Source organism: Camelus ferus, chromosome 3 (genome assembly GCF_009834535.1).
Source record: "Camelus ferus isolate YT-003-E chromosome 3, BCGSAC_Cfer_1.0, whole genome shotgun sequence".
Taxonomy (NCBI): Eukaryota; Metazoa; Chordata; class Mammalia; order Artiodactyla; family Camelidae; genus Camelus; species Camelus ferus.
In genome coordinates this window covers 25128125-25155455 of record NC_045698.1, presented here as the reverse complement: position 1 = coordinate 25155455, position 27331 = coordinate 25128125, and the positions used below count along the sequence as shown (strand labels likewise).

General features: G+C 34.9%; 2 protein-coding genes across 10 annotated transcripts in view; one reads left to right on the top strand and one right to left on the bottom strand.

Moving 5' to 3' along the window:
- RANBP3L (RAN binding protein 3 like) overlaps positions 1 to 27331 on the top strand; it is a 67895-nt gene that overhangs the window by 23075 nt on the left and 17489 nt on the right. Inside the window, exons 2-15 of one of the 2 annotated variants that reach the window (XM_014559681.2) lie at positions 3961 to 4019; positions 4882 to 4921; positions 5422 to 5499; positions 6327 to 6401; positions 8865 to 8936; positions 9326 to 9399; positions 12139 to 12242; positions 13374 to 13458; positions 16025 to 16127; positions 16484 to 16614; positions 18101 to 18221; positions 19847 to 19989; positions 22928 to 23123; positions 24883 to 26169. In XM_014559681.2, coding sequence (XP_014415167.2) covers positions 3961 to 4019; positions 4882 to 4921; positions 5422 to 5499; positions 6327 to 6401; positions 8865 to 8936; positions 9326 to 9399; positions 12139 to 12242; positions 13374 to 13458; positions 16025 to 16127; positions 16484 to 16614; positions 18101 to 18221; positions 19847 to 19989; positions 22928 to 23123; positions 24883 to 24926 — 1325 coding nt within the window. In that variant the 3' untranslated portion in view covers positions 24927 to 26169. Of the gene's footprint in view, positions 1 to 3960; positions 4020 to 4881; positions 4922 to 5421; positions 5500 to 6326; positions 6402 to 8864; positions 8937 to 9325; positions 9400 to 12138; positions 12243 to 13373; positions 13459 to 16024; positions 16128 to 16483; positions 16615 to 18100; positions 18222 to 19846; positions 19990 to 22927; positions 23124 to 24882; positions 26170 to 27331 lie in introns of those variants that run through there. The other variant, XM_032471027.1, reaches the window with a different exon arrangement.
- The window catches only part of LOC116660797, a 188107-nt gene that overhangs the window by 156656 nt on the left and 4120 nt on the right, over positions 1 to 27331 (bottom strand). For all 8 annotated transcript variants that reach the window (XR_004316438.1, XM_032471078.1, XM_032471086.1 and 5 more), the window contains exons 2-4: positions 22186 to 22291; positions 4739 to 4803; positions 2856 to 2864 (exon numbers count right to left, since the gene is read on the bottom strand). Coding sequence is in view for 7 of the 8 variants with exons in the window: in XM_032471078.1 (XP_032326969.1) it covers positions 2856 to 2864; positions 4739 to 4803; positions 22186 to 22280 (169 nt within the window). In the remaining variant the exon portion in view is untranslated. The remainder of the gene's footprint in view (positions 1 to 2855; positions 2865 to 4738; positions 4804 to 22185; positions 22292 to 27331) is intronic.

The window sequence follows — 27331 nt, the reverse complement described above, 5'->3', positions numbered from 1 at the left end:
ATCCGTTTACCACACAGCAGGCAAATTGATCTTAAAAAACAAAATGTGTATCAGAGTGAATCATGCCATCGCTTAAAGTCTCTTACTGGCTTCCCATTTTTCTTGGAATAAAAACAAAACTTCTCAGCACAACCTACAAGGCTTTGCAAAGCCCCAACTTCATCTTCAGCCTCATCTTGAACTTTTTACTTTGCAAAGTATCTTGTATGTAGTCCCCCTCAATACATATTTGTTGAATAAGTGGATTGATTAATGAATATATTAGAAAGAAGGATAAATTTTAAAATATATCATTTTAAGGTCTATGCTCTTATTTTCAAGTTTCCCTACTGGATCAAGTAAGAAAGCCGCCATTAGCACAATGGCTTGACAAATGTTTACTTCTGACTTTGTCTTTGGAGCCAAGAGACTGGCTTGGGAGACGGGGAGAAAATATAAATGGAAGAGGAGGTAAGGAGATTATCTGCTTTCTAAGTAATGAGCTGGGCATTGTGAGGGATAGAAGGTGGCTGCACCAAGACTAATATACCTTTAATCAGACAATGTATGCCTAGATCCTAGCACAGTGGCTGGCACAAAAAGATACTCAATAAATATTTGTTGAATTGATGAATAAAAATGGCTTTTCTACTTTACCATATGCCTTCCATAAAGTAAGCCTTTATGATTTCCTAATTAATACTGCCGTTGAAGATCACTTTTGCCCGTTTTTAGCTCCATGATTTAATAGAGGAAAAGTCAACATGTTATTTGCCTAGGGTTAGGTCAAGGTATACTATTTTAAGGATGACCATCCTAAGTCCAATTTAGAAGGGGTCTGTTTATTATTCCACTTCATAAGTAGTCCAGTGCACATTCACAAAGACTATTTCCTTTCAAAGCCATTCAAGATCTCATTTCTTAAATCTAATGTAATTGCTAGAAAAGGAGCTCGTTCTGAGAAAGAAAGAATTGAGCCACAGTTAAATATGGGTAGTAATGCCGATATGTTGAGCGTTTTCCTCTGTGGTTCACTTGGCTCCAAGGGCAGACAGCACAGTAAGCATTAGCATAAAAAAGTGAACAGTTTATCTCGCTGGATGGAAAGAAGGTATCCAAGTTCACAGGACCCCAGGAGCTTGGCAAAGGGTGGTCGGGCAGAGTTTTGACACTCTATTATGGGATAAGCTTGTAGGGAGCTGGAGAAGCCCTTTCTGGTATATAAGATGTAATTATCCAATAGTTCCTTGAAATTCTTCAGCTAGAGTTTTATTTATTCAGCCCAGCGATGGCAAATTACCTCAGCTTGTATGCCAGGACAATATATTGGTAATGGCTGCTGGAAACCTATAATGAGAACATCTCTGAGGTCATATCTGGGCTCGTCAAGAAAGTGTTGTCATAAGTTAGCAATGTCATAAATACAAAACAGAAACAGACTCATAGACACAGAATACAAACTTGTGGTTGCCAAGGGGGCGGGGGGTGGGAAGGGACAGACTGGGATTTCAAAATGTAGAATAGATAAACAAGATTATACTGTATAGCACAGGGAAATATATACAAGATCTTATGGTAGCTCACAGCAAGAAAAAAAATGTGACAATGTATATATGTATGTTCATGTATAACTGAAAAATTGGGCTCTACACTGGAATTTGACACAACATTGTAAAATGACTATAACTCAATAAAAAAAAGTTAGCAATGTCAGCTATGAGTTTTGGAATGGGGATTGCTGTTATGCCATATATATAATATCCTTTCTTAAAGGCTTTTTTTTTTGTCTTGTTAAGATTTAAGTAATTATATCTAAAAACCCATTTAATTTTCACATAAATTCTATAAAGTAAGTACTATTACAATCTTCATTTTTTTTTTGAATGAAGAAACTAAAGGTACAGATATATTGTTTCCCAAAGTAACTTGACAATTAGTGGTGGAACTTATATTTGAAAATGTGCCTCCCAAACGTAAGACAGGACACTAACAATCTCTTAGAAAAGAACATAGGCAAAACATTCTCTGACAGAAATCTTAGCAATGTTCTCCTAGGGCGGTCTATCCAGGCAATAGAAATAAAAGCAAAAATAAACAAATGGGACCTAATTAAACTTAGAAGCTTTGCACAGCAAAGGAAACCATAAGCAAAACAAAAAGACAACTTATGGAATGGGAGAAAGTATCTGCAAAAGGTGAGACTGACAAGGGTTTAATTTCCAGAATATATAAACAGCTCATACAACTTAATAATAAAAAAACAAACAACTCAATCTAAAATGGGCAGAAGACCTAAACAAGCAATTCTCCAATGAAGACATACAAATGGCTAATAGGCACATGAAAAAATGCTCACTAGCTCTAATTATCAGAGAAATGCAAATCAAAACTACAGTGAGGTACCACCTCACACCAGTCAGAATGGCCATCATTCAAAAGTCCTCAAACAATAAATGCTGGAGAGGCTGTGGAGAAAAGAGAACCCTCCTATACTGTTGGTGGGAATATAGTTTGGTGCAGCCATTAAGGAAAACAGTATGGAGATTCCTCAAAAGACTAAAAATAGACTTACCATATGATCCAGCAATCCTACTCCTGGGCATATATCCAGCGGGAATCTTAATTCAAAAAGATACATGCACCCCTATGTTAATAGCAGCACTATTTACAATAGCCAAGACATGGAAGCAACCTAAATGTCCATCAACAGATGACTGGATAAAGAAGTTTTGGTATATTTATACAATGGAATACTACTCGGCCATAAAAAATAATAAAATAATGCCATTTGCAGCAACATGGATAGCCCTGGAGAATGTCATTCTAAGTTAAGCAAGCCAGAAAGAGAAAGAAAAATACCATATGACATCACTTACATGTGGAATCTGAAAAAAAAAAAAAGACAAACGAACTTAGTTACAAAACAGAAACCAACTCAAAGACATAAAAAACAAACTTATGGTTACTCATGGGGGAAGGGGATGGGAAGGGATAAATTGGGAGAACGAGATTTGCAGATACTAACTAATATATATTAAATAATATATAAAATAGATAGATAATAAGTTCATATTGTATAGCACAAGAAACTATATTCAATATCTTGTAACTTATGGTGAAAAAGAATATGAAAATGAGTATATGTATGTTTATGTATGACTGAAGCATTATACTGTACATCAGAAATTGACACAATATTATAAACTGACTATACTTCAATAAAAAAAAATGTTTAAAAAAATACGCCTCCCTAACTCCAGAGCCCAAACTCTTAACAACCATAACATGGTCCCTAAGAATTCTGGAGTGCTGATATTTAAAGCTGTTACCACTCATTTATACCCTAGAGTGAATGAGTTTCTCTCTATTGTCTTACCTAAGATAGAAAAATATAGAAGATTAATAAGGTTGGCAGGGCTGAAGATGAACTGTCTACTTTACAACACTGTTTAAGATTAAATCATAGTCTAAATATTGAAAATATGACTTAGTATATGACTACTCTTGTCAAGGAAATACGAATTATTACTAGATCATTTTAAGGATAGAATGAAGTACATCTATATCTTTTATATTTTGAGGTCCAACTTCCAATAGAAGTACTATTCTCAGATGAGATTTTTTCATCCTTTGAAATTTTTCATTCTAAAAGTAAGGATGTTAATGACTATGTCATGATGAGTTTCTAAATGCAGGTAATTGTATTTTGTTTTCCTTAAACACTTAAAGCATGTTCTTTTAATGGGATGATCTCTCTGTTTATGGAAACATAATACTATCACTTCCCCAAGTATTTATTTCTGTAACTAACTGTTATAATCATGTGTAAATTTGTGATTTATAGCATTCATGTAAAACAGTTTGGATTTTACTCAAAGGCAGGGAAAAATACAAAACCAAAAAAACCTTCAGATATTTTTAGTTGGTGTTAGAAATGTCAGAGTAGTGTTAGAATTCTTGCATGTTCCTTTTCTTTTACAGAAAAATCTGTCATTGCGCAACCAATATTTGTTTTTGAAAAGAGAGAACAAACTTTTAAGGTAAGATGGAGCTACTTTTCTTTGATTTTTACTTTGACAAAGAAAATCGTATTTTGAGAAGCTAACTATCCCAAATGATATCACTGCTGTATGAATTCATCTTCTTGTTCTTCACTTAGCAGAGTAGCACCTCCACAATATTTACATAGTAGGGCAATTTGGTGAAGTGGGAAGCCAGAAGCTTTGTCTTGAATCTATGGATAATGTGCCATTTTTCTAGAATTATCTGTTTTTTTGGAGTGACTTGGAAAGGGGAGGAACTGAAAGAGTTTAGGAGTGCTAAGACTCACCATGGGTCCCTACCACTGGCCCAGCTTGAAACTGGATATAAAATAAGTTCTAAACTGCCTTATATGATTCAAAAGGGATTTTGAAGACCCTCTCTGCTTTTTCAGCATTGTACTAAAATCACTTGATTTGAAAGACAAATGATAATGTTAGTAGCATTTTAACTTTAGCTTAATTAGTATTTTCTTGTTATTCATTTTTGCTTATGAAGGTAATTTACCTTATTACCCATAAAATTAACTAAGGAAAAACTCAAACCCCAAGTTTATGTTGAAAAAGTAGATTCCTGGGCCCCACTCAGTTCAGCCACTTCAGAATCCTGGGAGTTAGTGCTTTAAAATCTTCATTTTCAACAAGCTCCCACAAGGGATTCTGCACTCGCTGAGCTATATAACCACTCTACTAGGCTTTGCTTTTTCTTGAATACATACCTAGTAAGTAAAGGTGAGTAGCTTTTCCTAGCCTAGTTGAACAGCTCTGGTTTCTGAGAATTCTCCTATAAAGTGACAGGGTGGAAATATGATGTGAAAACAGCAGACACTCAGCTCTCACTGGCAGCTTTGTTTCCTTCCAGAGACCTACAGAAGACACCCTGTATGAAGCAGCAGAGCCTGGTAATGATTTACATCCGGTATTTCAAAAGCAATCTTTACACCAAGAAATAAGCAGACACAAGCATTTTGCATGTGGCACAGACTATGTAAAACTTAATGGCTTTTCTTGCTTTCAAGCATGCACGTAGACTGGCTTTTGTCTTGAAAGATGACATGCAAGTCCCTGAGAACACTGATGTTAGCAACAGCTAAAATCCCATGATTCTCCATTGCCTGTCCCTCAACCTTCCAAAAATATTCTCTGTGTAATCTCAGAATTCATATGCATTTCTTGCCAAAGCCACTAGCTTCTAACTGTTTCAGAGTAGGATGATACGCCTATCAGTTTATAATCACCCAGTTATTAACCCCAGTAGTTAAAGTTGTGCTTCAGGTATTAACATGTTGTCAGATGAAGATATATCTAGACAAAAGGAAATTCTATTTCTCCTCCCATCTCATGGATTGAAGCTATTTTGTTATCACAATCAGTTTTACCCCTCACATTGAATTTCTTACAGAATGTAATGGGTTTTCAAGAAAGCGCATCCGGTCTTCATCTTTTACTTTGCATACTGCAGATTCTCAGACCCGAGGAGGTAGGTAGAGCCTTGACTGCTGAATGTTCCTTGTTACGTTTACTCTGAGTGTGCTGCTACTAAGAAGCTTTTGCAACAGGTAATGTTTAAAAAGCTACCCATTGGACAGTGTTTATAATATATTGCTATATGAAAACAGCAGTCTATAACGGATTGTATGGTGAGTTATTATTTAAAAATTCAATGTATCAACATTGGAAAAAAGGCTGACAGGACATAAGCCATGATGTTGGCAATGGTTATCTCAGATAATTGGATTACAAGTGAGTTGGTGCCCTGCCCTCCTCCTACCTTCGTATTTTGCTGTGTTCCCAAAGTTTCTGCCTTTAGCATGTATTAGCTTTACAGTTAGGGGAAATGGCTACTTCCTCCTAAGTAATATCGACTTAAATAAACAGATGTCTGCCTTTTAAAAAGATACTTTATTCTAAGAACTTTATCACATGTTTTGAATAAATCCGTAACTTAGTTTGCTTCTCTTCCACACTCAGAGCACTCTGGTGACTCCTTTGTGCCAGAGCACACTGCCCTCTGCCCTGTCATACAGCTATTCATGTGTATGACTGTCTCCTCCACGGAGGGTTCCCTGAGGTCATCTTCATGCCTGATAGTGTCTCACACATGTTGAACACTCAAATATGTACTGAATTGAATGGAAATTAATTTATAATCCTCACTTAGAGGTGCACTTTTTTTATCAGTAAAAAACCCAAAGATTTTTCTAAACTAGTGATAGAGAAAAATTTCCAAAACAGCAAAAATTTCCTAATTAAAAGAAAATCAAAACCCATTTTTCTCACTGACTTCAGTTTGCAATCTGCTTTTAGTGTCAGCCTTGTCCCAGAAGCGACTAAGATCATCACCCTTCACGGACCTCCCGACCTTCCCGCCTTCTGGGCCAGGTAATAAAGAACTTCCTAGAACCTCAAGCCTGACATTCTGACTTTTCAAACTCCATTCTCATTAATGATAAGCTTTCTTTTTCAGCTACTATAAAACGCTGACATTTTAGTGGCAAATAAAATAGGGGCCTTAGCAAACTATGCATGGAAGAATACCTTGTGAATTCCAGCCCTGTAAGTCCAGACAGTATATCTGTTTATTTTTGGTAGAAACTTGATGATTTTGTTTTTAAGATTTCATGTTTATCATAGCACTATTTTATATAAGGCAGCCCTATAAAGTAGGGCTTGCTTTATTTCCCTTATTATTGTTCCTCTATACAGTTTATACTATATGTAGTACTCAAAATATACAACTATGTTTTAGATTTCTATTCTAAAGTTTATACTTTAAATTTATATTCTAAAGTTTAGAATATGATTCATTTCGAATTTTTACTAATTAAAACATTGCTTCTTTTTATTTAAAGTTTGTAATGCTTTGCTAAGTAAAACTATTTTATCATAATAAAATATTTGAAATGGTTGGAACATTCTCTACATTAAAATTATGATTTGTATTCTTGTATGTTTTTGTTTCTACTGAACAACCAACTTGCCTTTTCCAAGTTACCACAAGAAATAGAATATACAAACTATTCATTTCCTTTTAACTGATTCTACCTAGGAACCACAGAGTTTTCAAACTAATGAATTTATACTCTTCTTAACAATTCTAAGCATGACTGAGCAATAATATGTCAGATACCTTTCAGATACAGAAGAGATACATTCTAGTTCGCTAAGCCCCATCCATATCTGACTGAAAAGTTACAGACGTTAAGAGGAATAAGGGTCCTAATCCCAGAGGATTTGTTTTATTGTATTTGTGCAAAAAGCAAAGAGATGGCTTTAAATTCTCTGTATAACTGCTTCAATTCATTTTCTAAACATCAGACACACACACAAAAGAATGAATAAAAGAATGTAGATGTTAGTAGGCACCATCCCATTTTATGTTGTGTAGAATGTTGCTGTACTGGAACAAAGACAAATAGTACAATTTTATACAGTCCATTCATTGTTAGTTTTCAATAATAAAATCATAGAAAGCATGTAACTGAACTTTGAATTACAGAAGTAATTCTATTCCCAACATTTATAATACAACACTTCAAAGAAGCAATTCTTATTCTTTCCTCATCTCCATTAATCCAATGCTCAAAGGCTGCTGTTTCTGCAGTTTGCAACCAAGAGATGATCTCTTTGAGATGTTTAGTACAGGCATACCTTATTTTATTAAGCTTCACAGATACTGTGTTCTTTTTACAAATTGAAAGTTTGTGGCAACCTTCAAGGCCTTAAGCAAGTCTACGGGAGCCATTTTTACAACAGCATTTGCTCACCTTGTGTCTCTGTGTCACACTGTGGTAGTTCTCACAATATTTCAGACTTTTTCATCATTATTATGTTAGTATATTTGTTATGGTGATCTGTGATCTTAGATGTTACTATCGTAATTGCTTTGAGGTGCTGCGAACCATGCCCATATAAGATGGCTAATTTAATCAGTAAATGTGGATGTTCTGACTGCTCCACCAACTGGCCTGTTCCCCCATCCTTCTTTCTCTTTTCAGGCCTCCCTAGTCCCTGAGACATAACAATGCTGAAATAAGGCTAATTAATAACCCTGCAATGGCATTTAAGTGTTCAAGTGAAAGGAAAAGTTGAATGTCTCCCACTTTAAAGCAAAAACTAGAAATCATTAAGCTTAGTGAGGAAGGTGTGTCTAAAGCCAAGAAAGGCCAAAAGCTAGGCCTCTTGCACCAAATGGTTACTTGGCGTCAGTGCTGCTGCACACTTAATAGTCTACAGTACGGCGTAAACGTCACGTTCATAAGCACTGGGAAACCAAAACAAAATTCATGTAACTTGCTTAATTGTGATATGTGCTTTATGGTGGTAGTCTGGAACCCAACTGGCAATATCTGTTTCATGCCTACAATTCTATTCTTGCAGCCAAGACCACAGTCTTAGCCCATCAATACACTTTATAGAAAAAGAGCCTAGCATAATGGCTATCTTTACTTCTCTCTTCTCCCGTCATTAAAGAGTGGGGAAGGGGCAGCATTTGCTAACAGTTTTATAACACTCTATAAGAAATATATACATGTGCACACAGATGGTTCATTACCAATTCAGATTTCATAATCTGTAGAATTTCTCTCAGTACTCAATTTCATTATTCTAAAGAAGACTGCCTATTCCATTAGTGACCTAATTTTCACTTATTTTTCTGAGTGTAAACAGACTGTGTAGCAAAACTCATCCTGTCATCACACTTTTTTAGCAAATCATCACTCGGCTGAGCACTGCCCACTACTGTTAGTGCTAACAGCGACATCTACTGGTGAGTTCAGTACAGGACTGTTAAAACTGTAGGAACTGAAACAAAATTAAAACTTTCTCAATTTCTTTTTACAGTGAAGAAAAATAATGTTTTTATGACATCAACTTTTGTGCAAAGGAATATTGATACAAACAGTGCAGAACAAGGTATACAGCTTCTCTTCATTACAAGTACCTTAAAATTTTGTTTTACCATCTGTATCTAAACCGTGTGTGTGTGTGTGTGTGTGTGTGTGTCTGTGTGTGTGTGTGTGTGTGTGTCTGTGTGTGTACTGCGGGTATGGAGGTAGGATTTAGTGACAAAACATGAAGAAACATATTTGGTGAGTCAAGTCCCATGGTCAAAACAAATAGTTATTGGGTAAAAGCTAGGCAGGAAGTAAGTAGGCAACTCACTGACTATTATGACTTTGATTAGTGAATATTAACTCCTCATTTAATCATGACTTTAGAAAATAAGCATTAAACTAGTAAGAAATAGAGAGGAAGAAGTATTTCACTAAGATATATTGACCCTTTAATTCTGTTCTTTTAAGGTCCCATGAAACATTCTGAACACGTTCTAAGACCTGCTATTTTACAGCCACCTCAAGCTCAAAGGTGTTTAAAAGTAAGAAAATCATTTGGATGCAATGTGTTGGAATCCTGCAATACTAAAGGAAAAGATGAAAATAAGATAAGGAAACCTCCTGTGGTAGGACTGACCTCAATTCCCCATCCTTCTTTTGGTACATTGCCCACATCCAGAATCAGGGGCTGCCTGAGTCTTGGTGTGTTGTTGGAACAGCCACTAGGCTGGAGAGACAGCTGGACAAGATAGTGAAAAGCCCTCAGTAACCTTATTAAATTTGTCCTCCTAAACTGGAGGGTTGTTCCTGGGAACAAGTCTTGTGGTCTCTCCCAAGCTGTGAAGCTGAGTCCTGTGTAGTGAGGGACCCTTGGGTCTTGTTCTGGTGCATTGACCCCCTGTAAAAATAGGGGAGCATTGAGGTGGGAGGGGCTGGGAGTCAGAAGTCAAAAAAAAGAAAGAGATTTCTTTGTATCCCCAACTGGTCGATATGCTGGTGTGGCTCTGCCAGTTTAGGTCACATCAGGGGTCCACTTCAGATCCATCTTCATGGATAACAAGAGCAAGGAACCACCTACACAGTGTAACTGGGAGGGCTTGGGAAACCTCTGGAGACAGAGGCAAATTCACTCTTCCAAATGAATCACTCATGGTGGGCCTTTCTAAGGAGATACTCATTTTGCTCAGGCCATGCAGATATGGGCTTGGTGATGTTCTGTTGCTACAGTTCTAGCTGTGTCTTCCAGAAGCAGGCACTTGAAAGGAAGGGAACACAAGATCAAAAGGTTGGAATCTGCAAGTTATTGCATCCATCATTTGTTCCAGCTAAATTACTGAGGGCTGATCAACCAGTTTTGTTTTGTTTTCCCAGACTGAGCATGAGAACAGTGACACACGGAAGTGTTAAAAACACAGTCATTTAATCAAGTCAGTGAAAAAAATCAAATTGGTATTAATCATACCTCTGCCACTATCTGTGTTTGTATTTTAAACAAAGCATCCAACCTTCTCCTTTTCCTCAGTGAAGTGAGGGAGTTGAACGTGGTTAGCGTTTGCCAATATTTTTATATTTCCAAATCTTTTTCTTTGTAAGACATGATTTCATGAAACCCATTAGGAATTTTAAAGGTCATTTCATCATTTATGTGTGATACCTAATGTGATTTTTAAGTAAAACATGTTTTAAATTTCAAACCAGTATATTATTAAACATTTTCATTTAAATATAATCTAATAATCATTACCATATTACATAATTTACCTATTTAAGAAGTGATGCATGTTGTTTATTCTAAAGTATCTAAGAAAAAGTATGATGTATTGATTAATTTCTAAATGTTTTATTTGATTTTGGAATGACATATTCTATAAATTATAAATTAGAATTTTTATTACACATTATGATACCAAAAGTTGATAAATATTTATTTTTTGGCATGATTGTTTTTGAAATCTTGCATTGTCTGTTTTTAAAATAAAATTTATTAATGTATTGCTTATATTTTCTTCCTAAATAATAAAGCATAAAAGAAATTTTCAGGTTACTGTTTACAAGCATTTCTTCTTGAATAACTTATTAAGGGCATGAGTAGAATTTATTTCTAATTAGTGGAAAGCCTAACTGGATATGCCATTATTGAATTTCCCCTGTTAACGAGGATTTTGGAAGATCTAAAGACATAGATGCTATGTCAGAATTTTGACAAAATGATGTAATCTATAGATCTAGTGAAAATTACCTCTAAGTGAATTTTATAGAGCCCATATTTTTATGTTCCTTATTAACTTGTACATCAAAATTTTCATCCATCCTGTCACTAATCAGTGGTTACTCACGTATAACTTAAATTATACATGCCTAATAAAAACTATTTTAGGCAACATAAGAGTAAAAAGCTACCATTTGGGCTGAGAGGTAAATCATTTAATTGACTGAGCCATAAGCATGTACTTTGATCTTTGCTAACCAAAGGCACATGCTCCCTTGACACATATTTCTCAGCTCTCAAATTGCTATAAAGAGAAAAATACTCAAAATTATTTTTATTGATTGATATAAAATTAAAATGGAAACAGACTTTAAAGATATGAAGTCCCTGCAACACCTCTGAAAATCCCTGGTGGAAGAAGAGATGTGTCCACAAAACACTGAGGACACTAGATCAGATGACTGATAGGGTTCTTTCCAGTTCTAAAATTGCTCGCTCCTTCATTTGTACATTAATGCAGGTAAAGTGCATATGCATATACACATCAGACAGAGTAACTCACTGATTAAGCTACCAGTGGGAAATCTCTAGAGGAAGAGATGGAGTTTTCTCCCACGTTGGGTGGCCATGATGGTGAAACTCTTAGGGTGTTTTCCAGGGATTAAATAGTCCTGAGAGATATATTTACTAATCTAGAAATGAGAATTAACTCTGCTTGGCTAAAAAGGTAAAAGTAACAAAAGGAGGTGGAATTTCTGACTATTAACCCAGCCTCTGGTGTCAGGGAGACCCAGGCTCGAATGTCAGCCCCCTTCCTGGTTGCCCAGGCCTGGCCCAGTTATTTAAGCTTGATAGATCAGTTCACTCACTTATAAAATGTACATAATAAAAATACAAAGTGTGTAGAATTGTTTTAAGGATTATATGAGATTATATACAATGTTTAGGGCAGTACTTGAACACAGTAAGTTTTCAATACATTTAACTATAACTATCGTTTCCTTGTCTGATGCTCCTATATATAGTAAGGCAATTAAAATGAACTTTTTGATGGACTTTTTTTTTCTTTCAGATTTCTGAGGGAAACTCTTATTTGCTAAGTGAGAATTTACCAAGTGCCAGAATTTCAGTCCAGCTATCTACTAACCAGAATGTTTTAGGTGCTACATCAGTGGGGTAAGTTACTGATGAGGAAACAGAAATGTTCTTTCATTCTTGCTTTCTTTTATCATCATAACCTCTTATGGAAAATAATTTTCTGACATTGTACAGATAAACTGCCAAGTTCTGTCTGAAGGGAGATTTTATAAAGAATACACATTTTAAATGCTTTTCAAAATGTTTCTAATATTTAAATACTATATTGATACTGGGTCATCTCTATTGTCTCATTGACTTGGGTAAGAATGTTACAAACAGGTACAGCTAAATTTTCACTATGGTTAGGCATTAATTATCTGTCTACTAGATTAGCCGTCCCCACTCTTCCCCTGGTATTCTTTCTTTCCCTTCTTTTTAATTATTTCTGGCATTATGACTTATTAACATAGGTTGGAGAGACAACAAAGAAAGCAGTAGAAATGTGCAAAATGAAAGTTAGTATTTACTAGTATCCCCTCTGATGAGGGCATGTTTGGTCTGAGAGAAGATTACAACTAGCTGTGGATATAGCTGGGCTCACGATTAGCGCCCATGCAGGTGCCTTAGCGCTTACCTCCTGTCCACGCTGGGGATGCTATGGGGATCCCAGAGCACATCTGCTGACAAATAGAGGGCTGCATGTCTTTGAGTTTCCCATTATGCAAAACACTTTCAACATTTAAAAAAAAAGTTTCTGGGAGGGAAAAACCAAATTAAACCACTGCACACTCAAGTGACTGGCAAGATAGACTGGCTTTGCTTTTCCCTGAGACTTTAGATCGCTAAAGCATTGGCCAACTGGGGAGGAGGAAAGTGGAGGCTGGAGGCTGGAGAGTCAATGCTGGAAAAGCAAAAAGATAAGGAAGGGTTGGGCAGCTCCCCTGGTTGATCACACAGTCAGTACAGTGATGGGCACAGGGCCTGTCTCGACTGGGTTTGGCCGGTGCTGTTAACAGCTGCCAAACATTTTGAATATCATCCCTGGAAGCACCTATCTCAGTTTTGCCTTCATTTCTCATTAACTTTAGATAAACGAAAGTTAGCAGATGTTTTTATGCTTTACATATGTCTAGTAAATCATCTGATTATTTCATGTGCTAAGGTTTAAAATGGCTTTATCCACTGTTACTATATTTAAAATAGCAAATGCTTATTTCTTTTCCTTAGATTTCAGCCAAATGAAGATAAGTATTCTTTTAAAAGCTGCAGTTCTGATTTCGTTTTTGGAGAAAACATGGTAGAAAGAGTTTTGGTAAGATTTTGGCACATGTTTCTATTACTATATAGGGAGCTGTCACTTCAAATTTCTCAAGGCAAATTAATTAGAACAATGTTAAATTGGAGCATACTTTTAAACTGCTGGGTTCAAAGGTACATTTTTTTAAAAATCTTAAACTGGAAAGATTCTCCTGGGAAGCAAATTCTAGTTAGAATAATAGACAAGAACTCACAGAGGAAAGGAATTGTGTAATTATAACATTATTAGTGATAAGAAATATTAAATAGTTCTTTGACTTACATTAAACCAAAGGTACCCAAGGAAATCCCAGAGTTATCTGCAATAATTAGATAAACCCAACTGGTCATGATATTTTAATACAGTTTTTCAATAGCATTTTTTCATAACAAGATGCATTTAAAATCATTTGCAAAATTTTTCTCATTAACCACAATCCTTCACTTCAAACTTTTACACTGAAAAGCATTATTACAAGTTTTTTTTTTGCTAGCTGTAAGAGGAAAATGATAGTATTTTACTTGCCTAGGGGAATGTATTTGCCAAGTGGAAACCCTGACCTAATATTACCATCAGCCTTAATTAACACTGAGCATCCTCCGGTGAGAGACAGTTGCTGCTCCGTTTTCCATAGGGTGTTTCTAAAACAGAGCATGACTGCAGTGGGGAATTATACAGCCAAGTGGAAGCCGTGGAGCAAGTGTACCCACGGTTTTATCTGCTCCACCACATCTTCATACTCCTTCTACTTTCACCCAGACCAGAATCTTGGCTGAGATAAGACAAAGAAGCTATCTTGCCGTAGGGCTATAAATTACATGAAGAATTAATTGCAAGGAGGATGTATAGGTTTTAAAATCTGTGCAAGGACTCAGAATAACAAAAGGACCAACTCATGAGGACTGTTTATTCCAAGATTTTAAGGGCTTCCACAAATCAGTCACTTTTAAGATCTAGCTTACTCTACAGCTGCCTCAGGCTTAATCCCAATTCCAAGAGAAGTTTCACAGCTTTTCAGTTTAGCGGCACCCTTCTGTCACTCCCAAGATGAAGGGCAGCTCCAGCGATCCTGTATAGCTGTTGACCTATACTTTTGGATTTGGATCAGAATGGACCAACTTCCAGAGTGAAGTTCCAGGCACTATATTTATGCACATTATTTATTTACGAATAAATAACCTTCCATATCATTTATTCCTACATTTCGCACTAGATTTGTCACAGCTTCTTAAGATGTCACAGACACAAATAAAATACTCTTCAAACCTCACAGGATCAACTTTAACATTAAACTCAATTTAACAAACATGTCTTGTGTGCTTGTGATATATAAAACACTGGCATTGGTCTCAAGTTTGGTAGCATATTACAATCATCTGGTAAGCCTTCAAAACTCTATTCTTAGGCCTGGTGATCTCCCTAAACCAACCAGGTCAGGATCTCTGTGGGTGAGGACAGGTGTGAGGTGATTTGAATGTACAGCCAGGATTGAAAACCACCTGGGTGAGTGGTTATGCAAATCTAACCCTGAGCCCTAGAGGTATTTATAGTCTAGAAAGGGGACAGAGAGAATTACCCACACAAATGAACTACGGTGGGGATTACAGATTTGCTGTGATGAGGTACCTGCATGCATTTCCTATAGGCACTTCAAGTTTGACTTACAAAGGAAACCGAGCTTCCTGTGTCTTTAAATTGATAACATCCCAGGATAGCAGGAGCTGTAAAGATCACCTGTGTTTGTCCTCTAGTTAACCCTGTAATCCTGTGGCCCTGTGATCTGGGGGCCAGGATGCCCTCTGATTTGTTTGCTGACCGTGTGCTTTTAGAGTGAGTCATTAAACTTTCCAAGCTTTAGTTTCTATTTTCTTAAAATGAAAATGACACCCATCTCTACCAATGTTAGCAGATTATCTGGATGCCAAGTAATGTGCAAGAATCTTGAATTCATATGGGAAAAGATATAAATCTCAGTTCTAAAGTATCATCCCCAATTCTCCCTGCTCTGCAGGGGCCTCATAAATGGCGTGGTGATCACTCATCTGTTTTCACGTGGGCCTTGATTACAACACATGTGCAAAGCCCAGGTATGCAGCCTTAAGAGTGATTGTTGGCAAAAACTGTCTTAGAGGAAAAGTTAGGATTCTTTCTGTAAAGATGATCTCTGAGACAACTAGTGAGTTCTCTGGACAACTTTTAAATTTTTAAATGAAATGGATAGAAAGAGTGGATTGTTGGGAATACTGGAATACCTTGAAAAGGTGACAAGAATTGCACCTCCTTCTAGGCATCAGGTTAGTCTGGTCGTAGCAGGGAACAGCTGCTACCTCCTTTTGGGTCTCTAAAAATTTTCCCATTGTCCCACCTGAAGTAGGCTGGTGGTAAATAGACTGTTTCCTGAGATCAGAACCAAGGTCTTCTAAGAATGGGGAGGAGTTCCCTGTGCTGTACAACAGGAGCCCGAAACAAAAATATAGCTGTTGGGTTTGTTGGCCGTGTTGAGACAGAACAAAAGTATCCCTTGGTTTACTGCAAATGTATGGGATAAAATTAAGTAACATATCTTTTTTTTTCCACCTAGGGTTCTCAAAAACTCACCCAGCCTCAACTTGAAAATGATTCATACATCAAGGAAAAACTATTCAAATTCACTCTAAAGTTTCCAATCAACTCTCCAAACTCAAGTAAGAATTATTTCATTTGTAAAACATTGGATTCAACTAGCGTATTTCCTGTTTTACCATGTCATTTGTTTAATATCCATAAAATATAAAAACAATATTCCAGTGTTTCAAAATGTTTTGGTGAAGATTAAAGCATATAAATATTGCTACATGATGTATAAGCTTTAAAATTTTTTGACTTAACAATATAGGGAATCATTAAAGAGATTTGCCTAAACTCAAGCAATTTGATTTTCTGGAAACACTCATTGTTATAAAAAGCTACTGAGAGATGTACGTTAACCAAGGCAAGAAAGAACTTTCACAGTAGACAAAATGGGGCCTTTTACGTGTTCTTTCCCCCTATTTTCTCTTAGGAACAGACGCTAATGAAAATATAACCCTAATTGAATCAGCTGCTGCTTTCTCTTCTAAACCATCAGCAAAATCTTTGCTGGAGAAAATTGATGTTATAACAGGGGAGGAAGCAGAACACAACGTGTTAAAGGTCTGTATATCGCGTACTGCTCTTTCTGATAGTACTTACATACCTGGAGTAAAGTTACCCTTAGCAGAGACATCTTTAAAAATAAAAGCAGAATACATGTAACTGAATCACTTTGTGGTACACCAGAAACTAACACAACATTGTAAATTGACTATAGTTCAATAAAAAAAAATGAAGGCAGAAGTATAGTTTTCATAAAGACTGAGCTGTTTGAATAAAAACGTTAGAGGCTTCCAAAAATTAAATCATATTTTGTTGTATTCTTACAACAATTTGTAATTTGTGGGAAAATGGGTTTCCGGGTTCACAACCATTCACATTAGTCCCTTAGGGAGAAGACAGCCAAGAACCCTGTCTTAAAATAACTTCAGGCCTATGTTTTATACTTTTCATGTCAGCTTTTAAAATCGGTGCTATTATCATATGATTTAAAATTCTATTTACACTGAAAGTTTTAAAATGCAGATAAGATGAATAGATTTCAGTTCAAGATAAATTTTGTAAATTTTCCTTTAAATGTTCTTTGAAATAAGTTTTGAATTTCACGTGAATCAAGACTTTGATGGATGTAGAATGTAATATCACACATAGGATTTGAGTGTTGAGCGGTATAGCTGTCAGTCTAGGCATATGAAATGTAATTACCACAACCTAATCATTTTCAACAAAGCACAGAGTTCCCTTAGGCCTCTTTCCATCCGCTTTTATCCCAAACTCTCTTCATTCCTATTTTCTTCCCCTGTGATCTACTGATAACATTTACTGTACAAGTGTGTCTCAAACATAACTCTCATATCAATTTAATCCCAGATTCACTGAAGTATCACTAAGGATGGGGCCCTGGCATGCTGTATTTGTAACAAGTCATCTAAGTGATTCTTGTACCCAATAGTATTTGAGAACCACTTGTAAGCATTAAATTATAGTACAATACTCTGTGGTATCATATTCTAGTTCTAATGCTGTATTCGTTGAAATTTTTAAAGTATACCAATAGTTCCATGATTCCTTTACTTTCAGATAAATTAAATTGCTCAAATAACATTGTTTATTTTAAAAGCTGCTATATATAGATACATATTGTTAAGTGAAAAATCAAGATGCAGGAAGTATGTATGGCATTCTACCATTTATAGAAAACAATGGGAGAAAATACATATATTTGCATGTATAGACATACAAATATCTCTAGAAAAATAAGCAAAACATTAGCAACAGTGATTACTCGTTGCAGGGGGTGAAAACTGGAAGATTGGGAACTAGAGTTGGTGGGGTATTTTTCACTTTGCATCTTTTTGTTTTTTAATGTTTGACCATTCAAAAATTGTCTGGTTTTAGAAGTTAGATAAATTTGTAAAGCTGGTTTAGAAATCATTAACAAAGGTTATTCTGATAAAATATCAGACAAATAAAAGTGTTATAACTGAGGAAAGAAATCATTTTGAAAAATTTCTATATTTTGACATTTAAAAAAATTGTCCTTTAGATCAACTGCAAGCTTTTTATATTCAACAAAACAGCACAGTCCTGGATTGAAAGGGGCAGAGGAGCTTTGAGACTGAATGACGCAACAAGCAGTGATGGTGGAACATTCCAGTCAAGACTAAGTAAGGAATTATTTCGTAAAGCAAGTCACTATTTCTTAGGGAAATTTTTCCAATATAGGAACACATCATGTTCTGGAGATGTGTTGTAAGTCAGTAAATTAGACTGCTGAAAACAATATTGTTTCCAATGTACTATTGGAGCTTCCTGCTTAAAGTCGGCTCTGAGGTCAGACTACACAGGTTCCAGTTCTGGCTCCATCACTAACTGATAACCTTGGACAAGTTACTTAACCTCCCTCTGCCCTAGTTGCATCAGTTTAAAATGAAGATAACAGTAGCCCATGACCTAGTTTTGTGAGAATTCAGTGAGATAATGCATGTAAATCACTTATGACAGAGCCCAGCACACACCTAAATAGTAATCTCATTATTATTTAAAGGAATAGGATGACTTTTTTTTTAAATTCAATAGTTTTTCTAAAAGAGAATATTTGCCCTATAATTTATTCCTAGCATTCTAAACATGGTGTGTGGGTTGGAATGAAGGGTCAGTTTCCAAGTAAATAAAGATGTGTGGTTACTGAATCCTGCAGGCAGAGTGAGTGTTGGTCAGAATGTGGTCAAACAGAAAGACTGAGGAGGATTTTGGCATCCAAAAGACACACTGGGCATTGCTCAGAGGCCCAGACTGAAAGAAAGCACAGGCAGAGCTATTGGCAGGCTGGGTTTACTGGTCAATATTTGGTGGGCAAAGATTGTGGAGGAGACCACAGGTAGACGCTGGTAAATGGATATGTGTAAAGTTTCAGGTATAAAGATCAAAAGAGTAAGGAATAGATTTCAGACTAAGAGAGTAGGAACAGTGTCCTTCAGTTCTGTAACTGGCAAACAGGTTTCCAAATAATCCAACCAAAGCAGGTACTACTTGTCTTCTACAATGTTTTCTACAATGGTTTAATTTTACTCCTTCCACTACCTGCCAAAAACCCAACAAAACGTTTCTTTTAATTTTGTAGGTAATACACATTCATTACAGAAGACAGAGAACACGGATAAACAAAAAGAAAAAAATTAAATTATTCATAGGCTTATCTTCCTGTAGTAGCTAGCCTCTATCAATAAAATATATTTTTCTGGACTTTATATACCATAAATGTATAAAATATATTGAAACATTTGTGATTCATAGTGTTTATATTGCTTTGTAACTTGATTTTTTTCTTTTACATAGTATACCATGGTCACCTTTCTATATCATTAATTATCTTTCTTCAGTATCCTAAATGGGTTCATAATATCTTCAATAGCTGTACCATCATTTATTTAACTAATTCCATTTTTTAAATGCTTAAAGTTTTTGTTTCAGTTTTCTCCATTGTAAACAACTCTTGGATAAATATTCTTCAGACCACCAGGTCCTTAAAAGAGTTCTAAAATTATAACCATTTTTAATATTATAGTTTAAAAAAATGTAATTCCAGTATTTAAGCTAAAAAAAGTCTTCCAACATAATAAAGCCCAATTTGAAAGCCAAGTTATAATCTAGTCAAATTGCAATTTAATAGTGAAGACAGAGTCTGAAAAACAACTACAAGATTTATTTACTTTCAAAAAATGGCAAAGTCTTCTGGAAGACTAAGGAATCAACTGTTCTGAAGTCTGATAAATTCACCTTCTTATTTCAGTTATGCGCAACCAAGGCAGCCTCAGGCTGATTCTCAATAGCAAACTCTGGGCTCAAATGGAGATTCAAAGAGCAAACCACAAAAATTTACGAATAACAGCTACTGATTTAGAAGATTATAACATCAAAGTGTTTTTAATTCAGGTAAGTGACAAATTTCAATGGTAGAGTATCACCCTACTATATTTATAGATCTCTGAAATTACTAATTTTTTTTTCATTTTATTATAATAACCTGTACCATTGGCAAAAAATCAACCATTTATTACGGTTGTTTGCAGTCTAATGTAAGACCTAAATTTTTTATGAAATTTAGAGATTAACACCAATTTAGAGTAGTCAGTTGACACCATCCCTGGACATTTGTACTGGCATATGCCATCAAACCTCCACACCTCACTATTAAAATTATGTCAACAATCTTACTGAGTTATCAAAGAGGCTATTGTCAGGATTGGCTCCTAGGAGGCCAGGGGAATCCACAGTCTGATGCTTATACTGCATGCTGAAATGGAGGCTTCAAGATTACTGGAAAGGACCCAGTGAGAAATAGAGAAACACAGGGCTAGCAAGTTGAAACAACCAGTCCAACAGCAATTTCCAATTCTGGACATGAGTCAGTCTCCAAGGTAACAGAATGGGAACATAGCTGTAGCTGTTCCTGGCAGCAGGAATGCTTGACCTCAAATACAAGATCCAGGCAAAAGAGATAGAGCTGGCAGTAATCAGGCCAGAATAAAAGGCTGGATTTCCCCCTTAGGCTGAGACCCAGAAGAATGGAGAAGACTGAGTATCCAAGTGACTCAGGCAGAAGATGACAATGCAAGTAAATTGGCTTCCAAATAGCAATGAAAAAAAAAAAAAAGTTGGCAAGTGCCCACTGATGAAACACCAATGGTTTTATTAACTACTAGTAAGTGCACTGTTAGGTTTAAGTGATGTTGAGTATTAAGATGTTAGAGTAAGACACCCAAACTCTGTTTACCATTTCGGGAGGTAATACTGGATACTCTGCTAGGCCAGAGCCCCCCGGCTTTGAGTGGGTAAAGGAGCCTGCCTGACACTGACAGTGAGACTATGATTAGATTAGATTAGATTTAACTACCATTAGATTCTGCTGCTTGATATTGGCCCACATGGACTTTTTAAATTGTCGGATAATTTTTAGAGATTAGCAAATGAAATACAATAAAAATCACCCAAAATTCCACTCCCAGAGATGGTCACTAGTAACATTTTGGTCTTAACTATATTTTAGTATATATATATGGATGTGTGGGTACGTGTATACATATGTACCATACTGTACATATTGTATGACCATCAGGCAAATTATTTAGCCTTCTTCAACCTGATTTTACTCATCTGCCAAAGGAAGACAATAATAATACACTTTATAAAGTGGTTAAGATTAGATAGCTAGTATTTGATTGTGAAATACACTTTAACCTTTTCACTTATCAATGAAAATGAGTGTTTTCCTTTATTAAACAGTAGTTCATTCTTCAAGAATTATTTCATAGGTGAAAATAATTCTATTATGTACCATAATTTATTCCACCAATCCCATTTTGCTAAATACTTAGGTAGTTTACTGTGTTTATTATTCCAAATTCTACAAGGCAGTTGCAAGAAATTCTCTATGTACATACATTAATTCTCTTGGGAAAAGATTTTGACTTGTTTTGACAAATTTCTCTCCAGAAAAACTGAACCAATTTTCATTTTCACCAGCATTTTCTTATGGTACTTCTTGGAATTTTTTTTTTAAATACTGCAAATTTATTGTTCAAAAAATATATCACTGCTTTTACTTTTAACTTCTTGTTCTGAATTTCTTGAATGAAAACATCTGAGTGCATTTGGCAAAAGGAAATACATACTAGTGTAAAGCATATTTAAAATTTAATGTAAGAAAGTCAAAATAGCAGAACAGTATCTGTATTTCAATTACAACACTCTTTCAATATTTGTTATTAAATAACTTACTGAAGAAAAATTACACCTTTACACATGATGTAAAAAGTTAAATTGGTCAAAAATCAACAAATATTTACTCAACACCTATTATGTAATATCTAATATAATATGAAAAACAAAAATATTTAATATATAGTTTTTTTCCCTAAAAATAATTAAGGCAACTTAAGAACATGCAAACAAAAAAACATATTTTAAGACCCTCTCCCAAAATGTTGGCATTGTAGTTGGTTCAATTCTCAGTTCTTGGCTTTGAAAGACTCAATAGCTCTCTGAAGGATTAGCAAAGAGAAAAAATTTTCCCCAGATTTCCTTTGAAACTGTGAAAAGATACAAAAATGTAAACCACTGATATGTTACCTTAAAGAGCACTGACTTTGACGACAAAAACCAAGTCCCAGCCAATTCGCCAACCAGCTGTGTACACTCAGACAGGTCGTGCCTTTCGGAGCCATAATTTTCTCATCTGTAAAGGGAAGAGGAAACAAGTACCTGTACTATGTGCTTTTACTACCACAAATGAAATAATTAATCTTGGTTTTATTATAAGGATTGAATAAATTAAAGAACATAACAACAGCAAATGTTATTGTTACCATCAGTTTTTATATTGATAGCAACTCTGAAAATAGAAAAATACTGAGAGCAAGGACTTCTGATGTGCTTATGGTACAATATCACAGACTATTTGAACGAGCTCTGCTTTTCTACAGAGCTGTGCAGCTTGCCAGGGATGTCTAAGCAAGTGATGTAAAGGAAATGAAAACTTTCCCCCCCTCTAACCCTACAATTTTCTACAGTGTAAAACAGTGGAGGAAGGATGGTCTTAACAAACTTAAATTCATATAGAAATTTTAAATCACAAAATTTCATTTTCTCCATTTAAAATGCACACATTGGGACCTCATAAAATTACCTGCTTTAGGATTCAATTTGGTTCAAGATAAACTGGCTCTTTGCCCTTTTAGTTTTTATGGTTATTTACATTTCAGATTTACGCCACATAATCCCTTCCTTATTAATAGTAAAAGATTACAAATCTATAAAATGTGGCTGTTATTAAGTTACTTATTTTCTTAACAACTTAATTTTCCTCTTGCAGGCCAGTGTCAAAGATACAGGATGTCTGTATACAGCAATACATCATCGTCTTGTTGCACTTCGAAGCTTCGACAAGCAGCAAGATGTAAATCAAGCTGAAAGCCAGCCAGAAACAGTCCTCCAGCAATTTAACTGTGATAGCTGTGATGAGGATGAGGATGAGGATGATTTCATCCAAGTCACTAAAACTAGATCAGGTAAAGAACTTTTCTTTTGTCAGTTCAGAGGTTTAAGAAAGAAATCTTATTCACAACCCTACCTATGAAATAGACATTTAAAAAGTGAAACTTATCTTTTCAAAGTGGGCTGGGGTTAGAGCCCTCGATATTTGGATCTGAGAGGTGGGTTTGAAAATCACTGCCTTCTTCATGTGGCCTTCATTAGAATTTTACCGAAAGTCAGCCTCATTGCTGTATCTGCACATCATTTGCATATTCATTTCATAAACGACCGTATTTACAATGTAAAGTATTAATTGCTACACTGAAATTAACCATTTATTCATATTTCTCTTCACTTCTCCCCGTTCTCCTATCATTGGCCATAGTAGGAGAAATGATAGATACTCATAATAGAACCAGCAGGCAAATCTGGCTTGAAATATTGAAAAATCCTGTTTATTCCCTTTTTTGGAATTTGACTGCTTTATTTTCAAAGACCTTCTTTGCCTAGGGCGAAGTGCTATTTGTTTCATTAAGTCAGGATTCATGAATTGAGCAAGGCTGCAAGGGAACCACCATTTAACGGATTTTAGGTTTTAGTGCTTGTCCTGATGAGTGAATTTAAAACTTAAATTCATCATTATTTTTGGAGAAAAACATTGTCAAGGAAATAATCAGCCCAATTTGTTATATAGATGTAGCTTTTCCAATAAAGTCATCCAAGTATTTTCAGTCTTAACAGTTTTATTTAGCCCTGAATTCTGCTCTACCGAGGACTGACAATGGACTTACAAAAATAGTTACCAGGCATTTTCCCAATTTTTAACCATTTTAAATCTTACAGCTATTTTAATCATACATAATTTAAGAATCTACCAAAGAACATGTGCCGAACTTGATGAAACAGCTTCCTTGGCCTAATACTAAAAACGTAACCAAGAGGAAAAATGCACAAAACTTGCACAGCAGGACCATAAATTGCTAGACTCAGTGAGACAGAGAACTAAGTGAATACGGTCTTTCTTGTTGTTCATAAACAAACGGCTTAGTATTTTTTGAAATGTATGAAATGAATAAAAAATTCTTTTATACTATTATAAAGTTTATATTGTCAACAATAAAATGGGGTGTTTAGAAAATGAGTTGGTATCCATTAAAAATGTTAACTTCCAATAAGGATTAAATGGCAAAATTATTTCATCAACAAATGACACATGGTTATGAATAGAATGCATATTATACCATATTCCACTTTAAGAAAGAGGATGATATGCAGCTATCTTCATATAAAATGGGAAACAATGGAAATGAGACAACGTAAATGTCCATCATATAAACCCCCTTTCCCTGCTACCTCTTCCCCTTTCCACTGGGCACCTCCTCCAGGAGGGGTTGTATACAAATGTTAAATGTTAGGGAAGCAATCAAATGTCTGATTTTTTAAACTTGTTGCCCATGAATCAAGGAAAGTTTTAATTATCTGTCACATTTAAAACTAGTAACATTTCCAAATGTTACTTATAAAAATGCAGGATTCTATATATTTTATCTCCTCACCAGTAGGCATATTTGAGAGTATTCATGTTCAATTGAATTATATATTAAACTAACCAACTCTGAAAAAAATACAAGTTATATTTTAACATTTTACCCCATTTTAATGTTTCTGATGTTACAATCTACATCTTTAACCATGCATTTTACCATTAATAAATTATTGTAGTTACAGTAATTTTGAAAAAAATTAAACTGAATATAATATTGTATAATAAATTATTTTAAATTTACATCACAGATTCTTCCAGGTGGACCCACAGACAGTCAGTTGCCTGTTCATGAGCGCTACCTACTATAAATATGACAACATCTACAAAAAGAAAGAACTGAAAAAACTAAGCCATCCTAACTAAATGAGAAGATCCTATTCATTCCTTGAGTAGTTTTTATAGAAAAGGTCAAGAAATATAATTTGTTGCAATTAAAGGGTTTCTCTTATGTAGTCTTATCATTCTAAGGTTTTATATTTTGATTATTGTGGAGAAAATGACAGAATTTAAGAAATACATGTCCTTTAGAAGTTTAAAATTTATCATTTTTGAAGAAGTTAATTTAGAATAGGATTTGGAATTAATTTGGACTGTTCATCACATTGATGAATACTATAGTTGAAATTACAAATTGCTTGGATTTGATAAATAACTAAAATATTTATTTTTTTCAGTCATACATTGTCTAGCCATAAAACAATTCTTTTACAAAATTTCCAGAGTCATTTCTTTGAAAAACATTATAACTGCATGATAACATTTCATTAAATCATCTTTTTCTTCTGGGAAATGCATATTTTCATTTAGCCTTTGGAGTTCCTAATTCTGTAAGATTATATATTCATGGTATGAATTCCTTTAAAGGCGCACTTGTATCTATTGCACCTTATATGTGCTTGACTCACAGTCAGCATCCAAAAGTTGCTGAAGGAATGAACAAAACCTATGTATCAAAACAGTAAGTATGCAAAAAATGAAATATGTTAACTTGTTGTTCGCTTTATTTATGTAATTAAATTGTCATTAATATTCTAGTATGTGTGGCAAGTTCTCTGGTGTCTCTTCTTATAAGGGCATTAATCCTATTAGGCCAGGGCCCTACTCTCACAACCTCATCTAACCCTAAGTACCTCTCAAAGCCCCATCTCCAAATATCATCACATCGTGGGGTAGGCTTCAACATGTGAATTTTGTGAGAACACACACATTCAGTCCGTAATAAGGGAATAAGATTCACAATTACAAAATGATTTCTGAAAATGTTTTGGACAACGACAATATATTTGGAATACTAGTATAGCTTAATTTCTACTTTGAAGAACAATATTCACTTGGAAGTATACATGTGACCATACTTAAAAAAAGGTTACATTATTATAGTACCATTTATAGTAGTAAAAGCAATTACATATATGTATTTATTGTCAAACGTGAGCTAATGCTTAAAAGTTTAACATATGGTGACAATGAATATATATATGTTCATGTATAACTGAAAAATTGTGCTCTACACTGGAATTTGACACAACATTGTAAAATGGTTATAAATCAATAAAGAACGTTAAAAAAAAGTTTAGCATATGAAAGTTGAATTACTCTTTTAGACTATAATTTAGCTAGTATGTTATAATTGTTCAAAGTTTTGCTCTTTCCCTATAATTCAGTAACTAAAACTTAGTAAAATTTCACTACTAAGAGTAGCTAACTTCCATTTATTCTTCCAGTGACTATAGAATAGATATAGTAAATAAAATCCTTTACTTCTAAATTAAGCAATGACTCAGGAGATGGGAAGAAAAGTTAATGTGAGAGAGGAAGAGAGAAAAGATCAAGAGAAAAAAATACAGTAAAGAAAAGCTCTAACATGAAAGGAAGACTACAAAGGATGGAAAAACAGAAGTTTTAAGTTTTTTTTATTTTTAATTGTAAACGAGTGGCTGATGCAGAACAAACTCAGAAAAATTTTCATTAGAAGTATAGTATAAACAGGGAGACATCTGGAGAAGATATTAAAGAATTGGTTCTCTTACAAGCTTGTAGCTGATATGGGAACATTGGGATTATGCTAAATTGTTAAACTCAAGCAGAAAAACAGAGATTTTCTTTATTTTCTTGACATGTTTATTCCTGGCCTCTTTTTATGGCAGAGATGAATTTTCTCAATGCCTCAAACATTTTAATATAACTTGAATTTATTCTTTTCATCTGTGATTTTCTTTGTACTCCTCTGCATATACAAGACAAAAAAAAATTATGACTACCTGAATTTCTGATCTATGTAGAATTGCCAGGGCAATAGAACCAAAAATAGCGTTAGAATATCAGGAAGGCAGAGAGAGAAAGAGTGAAAATTTGGGGATTATGACATGGCTACTAACAGCAAAAACATATTTAGCTTAGGACTTTCAATCCATTTCCTGCCCACTCTACTATTCCTTCTTATAATCTTTATGCAAATATTTAGTAATATTTTGGGGGGCTAATATAAATATAAACATCTTAGTTTCTTCTTATTCTATATCTTCATCTAGCCTTCTCCTTTTTGGTTTTTTAATATCCTTTGTCCCCCTCCCCCCCACCTCTTAATGTAAAGAGATCCATCATACAATGATATTCATTTTCATAAGTTATTAGGTAGGTGATTTCAAAGCATACATCTTCTTCCATAGGCGCTACTTTTATTAAAATTTACTTAGA